At 35.4% G+C, this 12,929-nt stretch overlaps 3 protein-coding genes across 3 annotated transcripts; 2 read left to right on the forward strand and 1 right to left on the reverse strand.

Moving 5' to 3' along the window:
- The first annotated feature begins 1,076 nt into the window (after positions 1-1,076).
- On the forward strand, positions 1,077-3,225 carry LOC148566605 (uncharacterized). The gene is made up of 4 exons (XM_088484334.1): positions 1,077-1,401; positions 1,997-2,078; positions 2,184-2,989; positions 3,092-3,225. Exons 1-4 carry the CDS (start codon positions 1,077-1,079, stop codon positions 3,223-3,225), a joined length of 1,347 nt encoding a protein of 448 aa, XP_088340460.1.
- Positions 3,226-3,231: 6 nt separating this feature from the next.
- LOC148566606 (uncharacterized) lies at positions 3,232-3,915 on the forward strand. The gene has a single exon (XM_088484335.1). The coding sequence runs from the start codon at positions 3,232-3,234 to the stop codon at positions 3,913-3,915; it is 684 nt and encodes a 227-aa protein (XP_088340461.1).
- A 617-nt stretch (positions 3,916-4,532) lies between these two features.
- Positions 4,533-8,077, reverse strand: LOC148566607 (serine/threonine-protein phosphatase 7 long form homolog). The gene is made up of 5 exons (XM_088485969.1): positions 8,000-8,077; positions 6,169-6,884; positions 5,994-6,084; positions 4,851-5,874; positions 4,533-4,690 (listed from the first exon to the last, which is right to left on the reverse strand). Exons 1-5 carry the CDS (start codon positions 8,075-8,077, stop codon positions 4,533-4,535), a joined length of 2,067 nt encoding a protein of 688 aa, XP_088342095.1.
- Between the last annotated feature and the right edge of the window lie 4,852 nt (positions 8,078-12,929).

Genomic DNA, 12,929 nt, shown 5'->3' on the forward strand with positions numbered 1-12,929 from the left:
TCATCAATATATTTATATATAAATACATACAACATATATTTATATTTTAACATATATTTTATATTAATAATTAATTTTAGTGACTAATTTAAATATATACCTAGGATAATTGATTAATATTATCTATTTGTTTTATCATCCTTTAGTGTTTTAACATATCTCTCCTCTCTCAGTCAGTGAATAAATAAATAAATAAATAACCCTCACAAAACCAAGCTATCTAAGGCAATATTGTAGGCTCAATTTTATGGAAATGGAGCCTGAATGTGAGCTTTTCATCCCTATGGAATCAAGGGGGGTTAGACATGTATGTGGGGCAGAATTTTGGCAGCTTTTGGGAGAAGAACTCGGACCGTCCGAGTCCTTTGTTGTGAATTTCGTAAACTCAAAAACGCACGGTCCGATTTGGGGTGGGGAGGAAAAAACCTTTGGTGCGGAGAAAACGGACCCTTCGATAAGGGTGGTTGGGTAGGGCAACTCGGACGGTCCGAGTTGCATGTAGCTGAAGATGAATGGAGTCGGACCGTCCGGTTTGGGTAGGGATGTCAGAACCGGTTTATGAAAACGCATGGTCCGATTTGGTTGTTTAATATATTTTTGAATGAAGTTAACCTAGTCGAATGGTCCGAGTTGAGTAAAGGGTCTATATAAAAGTGTGCAACGAGTTAGTGTTAGGTTACCCGTCTTCTTCCCCTTCTTCCCCTTCTTCAGCGCCGCTTCCTCTGTTTCGTCTTTCTCAATCTCTTCCATAGTTGTTCTAAATCACAGAAGTTAGTAGTAAATGTTATGATTTTTTTTTGTGAGTAGGAAAAATGAGTGACAGAGTACTACTAAAGGTGTATTATTTTGGTCAGATTTTATTACAAACGTCTGAAGGAGTAAAATTTATTTGTGATAATCCACTAGATGTTGTTATTCCTTTTATTATTTCGTTTGAAGAACTTAAAGGTTTGATCTGTGAGAAGATTGATTCTGAGAGGGCAAAAAAAATATCATGTGTTCTATATAGATATCCATTACCGGTATTTGGTCGGTTCGTCCAATTTCAAACAAGATATGTGACGGACGAAGCGAGCATGCAGGAGATGTTTTCAATGTATATTGAAAACCGGGCTCAGATCTCGTTTATCGAGTTGTATGTTGAGTTTGAACAATCTGAGACTAACCGAAACATTCTACGGGAAGATTATAATAGTGACAGTGAAGAAGAGTTCGAAAGCAACTACGAATGTGTTGGTGCAGATGGAGTTGAAGCTCATGGTGACGGAACTATGGATCCAGATGTGACAGAGGTGGCAGATGCACTCGCAAACGATATGCCGTTTGCGGAGCCTTCATTCATGCGAGTTCTGGACTTGGAAGCCATGCATGTTCCGGAGTATCCGGAATATATGACTGCAGGTACGTTATAAAAAATAATAGTTTCGATTATTTAGTTATTGAATTATTTATGATTGAATTAGTATTTATTAACCATTATTTTAGCATGCGTTGATGTCATGTATGTGTTAGACATTGAACCGGTTTATAAGATCCTATGTAAAAAAAAAAATAAAAAATAGTAAGAAGTTAAAAAAATAGAAGTTAAAATATGTGTTTACTAACATTGGAAAACATATAACGTTATTTTAAACTAATATAGAACATAGAAGTTACTATTTTATTATTATTTATGTTATACATTATAGGTATTGGGTAAAAAATATTAATAAAATTCTTTACATTTTGAAAATGAAAGTTAACGTGTGTTTGTCGAAATGACTTAGAGAACCGGACCGGTTAGTATTTGGTTCATCGGGGTTGACGGTCGAACCGGTCGGTTTGGGCCGGTTTTTTACATCTGACGTTCATGTCCGTATTTGTGATAAAAGTTACACAGTAACATGATGTTAGGGTTGGATTTATATCATACTTGATGCAGTGAATATTGATTTATTAGGGTTTTGAAACATGTTTGTATTTATTGAAATTTTTCCCATGCTGGTTGTCCTGGCAGAAGTTCCTATTGTCGCAGATGGTGAATTTGCTGTTGGGATGGAGTTTAGTTCCCGGGAAGTTGTTATTAAGGCAATAAAAGAGTATTCTATACGACGAAGCGTAGACTACCGGGTGTATGAGTCTGAGCCGTTGACATTTTATGCCAAGTGTACACAGTATGGGTCAGGGTGTGATTGGCTTATCAGGGTTAGTCTGATCAGCAGGAAGTATTGTTGGGTTATAAGGAGGTATAATGGTACTCACACTTGTACCAGAGCCACCATTTCACAGGATCATTCGAAGCTAGACTCCATCACAATTGCAGAAGCAATAAAGCCATTGGTTGAGGCTGACCCCTCCTTAAAGGTAAAATCGGTTATTGCAGAAGTGCAGTCGAAGTTTAACTATACCGTTAGTTATCGGAAAGCTTGGTTGGCTAAGCAAAGGGCAGTAGAAAAAATATTTGGAGGTTGGGAGGCATCGTACGAAGCGTTGCCTATATGGTTTGAGGCCATGTGTCATAAGGAGCCATCAGCTGTTGTCCATTTTGAGACTATGCCTGCATATCAAGGCGATGACTTGGTCAGTCATATTCGGGTACTGCATAGAGTATTCTGGAGTTATTACCCCTGCATCAGGGCATTCAGACATTGTAAGCCACTTGTCCAGGTGGACGGGACTCACTTGTACGGAAAGTATAAGGGTTGTCTACTAGTCGCAGTTTCACAGGATGGCAACAACAACATCATCCCAATTGTGTTTGCTATTGTCGAGGGAGAGACTTCTGATGCATGGCACTTTTTTCTTAGTAACTTGCGTCAACATGTTGTCACTCGGGATGGTGTGGGACTAATATTCGACCGACACGAATCCATCAATGCAGCTGTGGAACGGAGTAACGGAGCCTGGTCACCTCCTAGAGCTTTTCATATGTTCTGCATCAGGCATATAGAGTCGAATTTTCTGCGAAAATTCAAGGCACCGTACCTCCAAAAATTGGTCGTCAACATAGGTAACCATTTACTAAATTTAAGTAACTTAATAACAGAAATAAACATTAATATTTGTTTTTGACATCTATAATTCATCTATTTTTTTTGTTGCTATTCTCTAGGATATTCGAGGACGGTGCGGGAGTACGAAGTGCGTTACCAGCGATTACGGGAACGGGGGGAAGCGTACACTAACTGGTTAAACCGAATTCCTCGCGAACAGTACGCACTGGCGTTTGATGGTGGATACCGATGAGGTCACATGACAACGAATCTAGTGGAATGCATCAATTCAGTGTTGAAGGGTGCACGCAATCTTCCCATTACTGCTCTTGTCAAGGCAACATTCTACAAGCTGAACGAGCTTTTCACCAGAAAAAGAGCGGAGGCAGAAGCGCGGATTAATGCTGGCCATGTGTTCTCCGAAGTCGTGACCTCGAAGTTGCATGCAAACCAACTTGCATCAGGAAACATTCAGGTCAGTTGCTTTGACCAGCAGAATGAGGTCTTTGAGGTGCGTGAGATGCCAAGCGGACTGGAGTTTGCAGTTGATCTACGTGGCCTTCGATGTGACTGTGGAGAGTTCCAGGTGGACCGGATCCCCTGCAGACATGTGTTCGCATGTTGCGCCAACCAGCGACTGGATTGGAAACTGTATGTGCATGATGTGTATAAGATGGACCAAGTTCGGCGGGTGTACCAAGCAAGATTTAGGCCACTAGGTAACCCGACGACATGGCCTGCATACAACGGTCCTCGCTACGTACCGAATCCTTATCTGAGACGTGTCTCGAAAGGGCGCCCGAGGATGACGCGCTTCTTGAATGAGATGGACACGCGAATGTTACGTCGTCCTAGGCGATGTACGCTATGTGGAGCCAAGGGACACAGTCGTAGTAGATGCCGTCGGTCAGCTGGTACAAATGCCGACGGAGATGCTCAGTAGGGTCACATTGTGGTAGGTGTAGAACGTCACTAGTATGGCATGGGTTCTCCTTTTGAGGTAACTTGACCTGACATGTGTAATATTGTATAACATTTTTAATCTGTTTTTATTTCAAAACGGTTTTTATGTTGTAACGTTCTTCAGTTGTTCTTATTTTAATGTATGCCAGATGTATGTGTTAAAACATAAAACGGATACGTATCACAACAATATATTATAATCTGCGAACATGTTGAACCGGCAGGTTCGCGTCACAGTTTTCCTGGTTGACCTGACCGGTCTGGTTATTAGGTTTTCTGATTGAACCGGCCAGTCCGGTTCATTGAGTTTTTCTGAATGAACCGGCTGGTCCGGGTCAGAGGTTTTCTAGTTGAACCGGCCTGTCCGGTTCATTCAGTTTTATCTAAATGAACCGGCCAGTCCGGGTCAGAGGTTTTCTAATTGAACCGGCCAGTCGGGTTCATTCAGTTTTTTCTGAGTTAACCGGCCGGTCCGGGTCATAGGTTTTCTAGTTGAAACAAATTGTCCTTCTCACTAATTCAAATTGTCCAACAGATACAAATTAGTATAAACACAGTCCAGGTGATTACAACTTAAATAAATAATTTAAACCCCAACTACTTTCTCATGGCCCACTTCACATCCTTGACAAAATTCTTGCATTTCTTCGCCGCCTTCTTGAACACAGATGGAGTGTATCGACTAGCGCTGCGACGTGGTGGGTCAATCCTCAGATTGTACCCTTTGGATGCTTCATCCGTAGTGCGTGCCTGACCTGTATACAATTTATAAAAAACAATTAAATGTTGTGCATCAGGTAATCAAAGCAAGACATATACCACATATCATTAACTAAAAGTCAAACAGAGATCCCAGTTAAGAGCAAAAAATAAGTAAGCAATCGAACATGTAAAGTAAAATACAAAACATAATACCGTCATTACGAGATTCCTCATCCTCATCGAACTCCTCTATTTCATCATCCTCATGATCCTCCTCGGCATCCGGGTCATCTACTAGATACTCACCTGTCTCTTGTCCGAGTGTGTTAGCATTTTCCTCAATGAGTCCCATTGAAACACGGTTAGGGTTCTGACTAAAAAAAGCTCCGCGTCCACCATCACTCCTACTAGAGTCAACCGACACAAACCCTCCAGAAGCAACCGATGAGGTATGGCCTGGATACCTCGCATCCAATGAATACCTACCTGCCATGAACTCAGGCTGATGTCCATATTGTGATAGTCCAGGATCTGCAGACATCAACCCAAGCAACTGGCTAAAAGAACCTCCTTCTCCTGTTTCAAACTGTGAGGTTCCCCAATATTGTTGACTTATTGGAAATGATGGGGGTAAATGTGGCTGAGGTACATACTGGCTTGAGGACTGTGGTTGTTCTTCTGGATTCGGGTTTGGAGGTAATATATGCGGCGAATGTGGCTCTTGTCCTTCATTGTCATGATCCATATCCTGACTACCCTCATCGGTATCCTGATTATCCTCATCCAAATCCTGATCACCTTCATCCATATCCTGATCACCTTCATCATTATCTTGACCCACAAGACTTGACAAGTTCAAGTGGTCCACATATTTTGATCGGTACCAATGCATGTAACTATCTAGTAGATGATGTGAAGGCATGGGAAGCTCAGATAGAACGTAGTTATACCTGTTTGACCAATGCATCACCCAATTTGAATGACTCGGTTCCGTGGCCCAATTAAGATTCTTGGGACCCTTCAGGGTTTCTCCATGCGCCTTCTCTAGATTCTGCTCCTGACTAGGTTGTCCCTGAACAAAACCAAACTGTCGCCTAAACCTATCTGTAGCATGCCACTCGATACATTCAAATGATACCAACGGAACTGTAGCGCTCCAAACAACCGACTGCATGTAGATTTCAGGAGGAATGATGTTTGGATCCACGCGATCCACAGCATAAGCAACCCAAACAAACTGGAAAAAATAAAGGAACCTCATGATCACAGTCCAGAATGCCAATTACAGTAACAATGCTGTATAATTATGTCTCAGACCCTAAACCAAAAACTAAAAATACTTTAATTAAAACACACCTGCCCTTCCTGAAGTTCGTCAAATGCCTTCCTAAAGTGACCTAACTTCAGATATCTATATCGCCGGTCACCACGCTCCCAGTTCCGCCACCTAATATGATATACTCAATTACCTCAACTAGCATTAAATGAATCTTAACTATCAAGATACGGGTACATTGAAACAAATTATTACCTGTTTGCTAGCGGAAAACTTCGAGGTTCCCTAGGTAGCGGCGATAGATATGGCAGCCTGATCCAAGCCCAACAGAGTAGAAGTGTTAGTGGACCATCTATTTCCTTGCAGTTAAAACGGGATGCCCGGCATAATGCCCTGTAGAGATGTGCTAGGCACGCCGCTCCCCAACTATACTGACCAATACTAACAAAATCACGTAGCAAGGGTAGAAATTTCCAATGCACTCCTACCCCAGACTTATCCCCAAACAAGATCGTCCCGATCAACAACATAATATGGCACCTCACATACCTCTGTATACTGATATCATCAATCAACTGTAAATTTTCTTTTAGATTCTGCAGCCAGGTAAGTTTTATGCAACTACCTCTACAATCCGACTTAGGCGGTGCAACTCCAAATTGAATCAAGCACTCCGCCTCCAACGCTTCGAAACTGCTCATGGTCATCCCTGTGACTGGAAGACCATCTGTGGGAAGACCAAGAATCAGAGCTACATCTTCAAGTGTCACAGCACATTCACCAATGGAAAGGTGAAACGTATGTGTCTCTGGGTGCCAACGTTCAATTAGAGCATTTACCAATGCTTTTTGACACTGCACTATCCCAATTTGAGATGCATGATAGAACCCGGTAATTCGCAAATGATCCTCCATCCTTTCGTTATACCGATCCGGAGGAAGTGGATGGTTACATGTCAACATTCTTGATTTCTACAAAAAAAAATATAACAAATTACTACTCAAATTATTAAGAATTACTAACTTACCATCATCAATCTCTTGACTGAATCCTTATACAACTAATTCTTGTAACCTCTAAATTTATTTAATTAATCCTCAAAATTATTCATAACTGCTAATGAATTTCATTACAAATACATATATTCCTAATCATAAATCTCAACAATATTACAACATCCACAATAATATCGAACGTTAATTACTCTTTTGTTAAAAATTTTTTCTCCTCCAGTACAAAATATTAATAATCTCTATATGCCATCATTCATATTCTAACAACGGTAATAATTAACTTGCTAATAATAATTACTACAATTAAGATTATTTAAATATTCTCATAAAAAAATATCTAATATGGCTTAATTAAAATAACCTTTCTAATCAATTCAGCATTAACACTTTATCACAATAATAATAACATTTAACCAAAATTGATAACAGTTATACTTAATTTATTAAAAACACATTTAAATAACGTTGGCTTACAAATAATAATTATACTAAAAATAAATAAATTTATAAAAAATTTACATTATCTACTACTTACTACTACACCCAAAAACACAAAACTAAACAACAACAACAACATAATCATAAAAAATTTCCTTATCATGATATATATAATTAATAATCTGTAAAAAAAATTTAAATAAAACCTAATAAATATTTAAAAATTAGTCATAACCATTCTATTTATATACTTCAACTACACGCCTAACAACAACATAATCATAACAAATTTCCTAATCATGATTTATATAACTAATAATCTGTAAAATAATTTTAAATAAATCTAACAAACAATCAAAAATTAGTCATAATCATTCCATTTATGTTCTTCAAGTGCATGTCTAACAACAATATAATCATAAAAAAAAATTTTATTATGATAAATATAATTATTAATCTGTTAAAAATATTTTAAAATAATCTAACTAATATTCATAAATTAGTCATAATCATTCCATTTATATGCTTCGTCAACTATGTGTCTAACAATAATCATAATATTCAAATTTTATATTTTAATCATTATAAATATTAAAAAATTCAAAAAAATTAAAAAAAATTAAAAAAATACTTACATAATCAGGATCACTGAGATAATGAATAATATGAAGTTCAGATCGATCAACATCTTTAGCTTTGTAATTTTTTGGCATTGTTGTTGCTCCTCCACCATGCAAAACTCAGAGAAACTCAGAGAAAGGAAGAAGAAGGCTGTGAGGGTGAAAGGTTAGTCGGAGTGAAGTGTGGTTTCGGTTTCGGATGGTAAGAGAGGTCATATTCCTTTCTGTCATTATGAGGGGCACCGTTTAGGGACTCAGCGGGGAAACAACGCGTGTCCATTGATGAACATACTCGGACCGTGCGATTCGTCCAAGCCCAGCCAACTCGGAGGGTCCGAGTCCCTCAGCAGCCTGACGCACATGCACTGGAGTCGGACCGTGCGTTTTGTCGCTTGAAATCGGAGGGTCCGACTCCCTTTCCCCTGACACTACAACTTGGTTACACACCTCCCACCCCCATATCCTTCTCATACACCACCTTCGGTACAATATGTAAATTAAAAAGCGCAATATTGTAACACTGTGCAATAGTATTATCATAACTTTTTTTTTCCCTTGTATTGTTATAGCACCAAATTTACTTCTTGAATAGAAGACACCAAAATTTGCCACAAAATCATGAGAACGTACAGAAGAAATTATTCTGTCTACCACTTGCAATGACATAACAAAATCATAATTATGGTTATTATTATGAATTATAAATTTTAATCATGCTTACCCAAACATTAATCTCGCTGATTTCCCATCATCATGATTCATGCATGATGAAATTAATACCCTTGTGCTCTTTTTTTTTTGTGTATTCTCTGGGTTCTTTATTGGGCTAAAACTTGGATCCAGTAATAAACTTGGCCCATATTTAGATTGGGCAACTTCTAGCCTATTAAAAAAGGTTCTGAATGGCCCACTATTGTACCAAAAAAAAAAGGTTCTGAAAAATGCATACCAAAAGCAGGTGCTTAACAAAAAAAAAAAAGTGATTTTAATTTGTCCTATTTTGTGGAATATTCTCAAAATATGCTGTGTCATAATAAACTGACTTCTTTGAAGCTTCACCCCTTAGCACAACAATAAGGCCAATAATAAGTTAATAACATTTAAAGATTTAATGTAATAATGTAATGTAATGTGTGTCTATAATTACTCACTTCACATGGTGCCAAAACTATATTTTACCTAGCTACCCATATACCTAGCTAGAAAGTAATAATAATAAAATAATTATAACTTGTCAGGCTTTGACAGCCAAATAATATTGCAACACCCTACATGACCCCTTCTATTATATTATTTTTTTTCCCTCTCACTAAAGAAAAAGCCTCATTATTAATTTTTTCAATTTGAAGATGTTAAGCATAAAGCATACACCCTAGCTAAACTCAGTATGTAATTAAAAAACATCAAACAAAGTTTTCAATATCATATTTGGTCCACATTTTTTTTCTTCTTTCTCTTTCTTTCTTTACCAGACAGATTACAGGTCAAATGGGATGAGAATGATGATAAGACTTAGAAAAGGACATCAAAGAAAGAAAAGAAAGGTATATTATATGACTATATGGACCTTGTTGCCATGCCCAAAACCTTGAGTTTTCCTATTAGGTAATAGGTTTTTCTAAGCTGAGAGAGAGAGCACTAATTTTGAGTTGTAGTTTATTCTTTTAATTATTTTTTTTTAATTTTTATATGACTAAAAATTTAAATATATATTATTTTTCAAAAAAAAAAAAAAACTATATTCTGCTTTTCATTTGGTGCATGGTATAAAGAGATTTTGACATCTAAAGAAACTAAAAAGTGAAGCCAAAAAGTGAAGCTAGCAGCCAAATCCCACATATCCAAAGTGTTTTTTTTTTTTTTCTTTTTTTCAAAACTTTTTTTCTCTCTCTTTCTATAAAGCACTTTTTTTCCTTCTCTTCTCTGCTTGGTGAGGTTATCAAACTCTGAAGAATCAGACTTACCCTCTTGAGAGAATATATTCCCTTGGCTTGTACCAGTTAAAAAACAAAAAAGATTCAAATTTTGTAGAGACCCAAGTAAAATAAAAAACTTTGTAAATTATGTTTGAGTGGCCCAAGGCTCACATGCATGCCACATGTCAAAATCCAGTTGTACTTGTTCTGCCATTGGTTGTTGCTCTCATATCATTTCAGTGTGTACCAGTAATAATATTTAATTTAATCATATCATATAGTAAGTATAAATAATAATGAGATTAATATTATTGGGGGTAGAGGACCACTTCATAAAAATTATATATATGTATTTTTTAATTCAAAAAACAACAAATAGAGTTAGCATATGCATGTGGGTATGGAAGGGTAAGTAGCTCAAACCTCTATGTATGGAGCTGTATGTAGATCTACTTTATTTTATTTTTCTCTTATTACTTAATTTTAACCTTTCTAATTGTTTATGCATTTTTGTTTAGCATTCCCATATGAATCTTTGAATGAAGGGTAAGTGGCATTCTATGCAAATTGCAAAAGCTATATGTATGCTCAACTTTGCATGGGTTTTTAGAAGGCCACAATAATAATGTGTCCTAAAAAGGTCAAAAAGGGTTTTTTCATCACACATTGGTATCACATAGGAGTATTATTTTATGAATTTTACTAACTTGTTTCCTATAGATATAGGTTAAGAACATTATAAAAAATATTTTATAAAAATTATTAAAAAAATAAATATTTTTATATTTTTAATATATTAAATATATTAAAAAATTAAAAAATTTCTATTATTATTTTTTAAATATATCTTTAGGATATAAATTAGCTAAATTCTTATTTAATTAGAAATTAAAAAATATTTGGTACATTGTACTAGAACTTTTAAAATTTGATTTGATCTTCCATTCTCATTAATTAATACTAGTATTTTGATTTAAATTCTCAAACTCATATGCCATTAGCATCATCTATACTCTAAATTGAAATGATTTTTTAGTTAATTATTATTGGAGAAAAGGATAAATCGATCTCTGACTTTTTGGTCTACGAACATTTAAGTCTCTAAAGATTTAAAAATACATTTAAGTTCATGACCTCTTCAAAATTTGAACATATCAATTCCTGAGTCTAATTTGTTCAATTTTAAAAACTCTCTTATGTGTGCATCCGTATCAACCAGGCCAGTACAACGGGAGTCACGTTTGATTTTTAAATGAACATGAAAAATCAATATGTCTAAATTTTAAAAAAGTCAGAAACTTAATTGTATTTTTAAATTCTCAAAAATTTAAATGTCTGCGAATCAAAAAGTCAATGACTTATTTGTCTTTTTCTCTTATTATTTACATAATTATTGATATAATGATAGAAATACACTATAATTCAAGAGATTGTGATCTTTAACAAAAAAAAAAAAAAAAAATAGATGGTACCCTTAAAAAAGATTCTAATTACAAGTTTCACAAATAGTTCTTATTACAATATTCTAAAAAGGGATGATACTCTTTACACTTATCAAATAAAGAAGGAAAAAGACCAGAAAAGTTTCACTAACGATGATAACTACAATGGAATTCTTGCTAGACTAGTTATTATTAATTTATTAATTACCTAAGTTTTTCTCTTAGTAGTAGCTAGTAAATTAAAATGACTATATATGGCTTTAACAATAATGGTTATTATAACTTTGACCATATATATCAAATAATTGAAAAACAAAAATAGCTGTCCAAACAAAAAGGAAATCATCCAAATAAATTCAATGTTACTTTTGAAAGGAATAATTAATAATTGTAAATGGATTGAGCAACTTAAAACCCCATGATACAAAAGCCGACCCTATTTTTGTGTTTTAGAAAAGGTTCCTTATAATAAGTTTGGTTCCACTCACTCTCAAGACATCACATGTATTATCAAAACCTAGAAAAAAAAAAAAGGCAAAGGTATCAAAGGAAAAATCTTATCATCATTCAACATTTTATGATAACGAAAAGAGCCTGTCTATAATAAAGGATAGAATTGGTCCAAATAAAGTAGTTATGTTTGACCCCCCAAAAAAAATATTAAAAAGAGAAAATTAAAGGGGTCTATTAATAAAGGATGAAAAAAATAAAGAGAAAAAGATAAATCGATACCTAACTTTTTGGTTTGTGGACATTTAAGTTCCCGACTTCTTCAAAATCTGGACATATCTGAATCTAATTTGTCCAATTTTAAAAACTTTTTCACGTGTGCATCCGTATCAACTAGGTCAGTATAACGGGAGTCACGTTTGATTTTTTTGTTAAATCTGACAGACCATAGTGAACATAAAGAATCAATATGTCCAAATTTTGAAAAGGTCAGAAACTTAAATCTATTTTCAAATTCTCAAAGACTTAAATGTCTACAGATCAAAAAGTCAAAAACCTATTTATCTTTTTCTCGAAAATAAAAAAGCAACTTAGAAAACAAAGTGTCTGTTTTTAGAGAGGGAAAGGACCATAGAAGCGTGAAGTGCCCTACTTTGCTTTTTGATTGGGACCAAACCTTGGTTTCTATATATATTGGGGAGTCAAAATCCAAAACCCAATGATTCTAAGGTTACAACCCCTTAAATTGAAGGACACATAAACCTTTTTCCCTTCTTCAATTGCCCCATGCATGTGGCTGAATGACTACTCCAACCAAATCAAAAGAAATAATGTTTATGCATGCACACCACACTTACAATCAAACAAACGTTGGTAAAATAGAGCCATAGTCAAAGGTTGATTTAATTTATTGTCGTTTTTGGGACACTTATTAGATTCTTAGTTTGTTACTCATGTTTTTCCCATTTGGTGCTAAATTCATTATTTCCCTTTCCCCCCTTTAAATAAATTATGGAACTTATTAACACCATGAGGTGGAGTAGTAACTCAATTTAATTATCATACTTAACTAGCTAGCTAAATAGCTAGTGTTAGTTAAAAAAAAAAAAATTCAAATAATGTTAAGTGAAGTGGTGA

The sequence above is a fragment of the Arachis ipaensis genome, chromosome B4 (genome assembly GCF_059453495.1).
Source record: "Arachis ipaensis isolate K30076 ecotype BB chromosome B4, ASM5945349v1, whole genome shotgun sequence".
In the NCBI taxonomy this organism is placed as follows: Eukaryota; Viridiplantae; Streptophyta; class Magnoliopsida; order Fabales; family Fabaceae; genus Arachis; species Arachis ipaensis.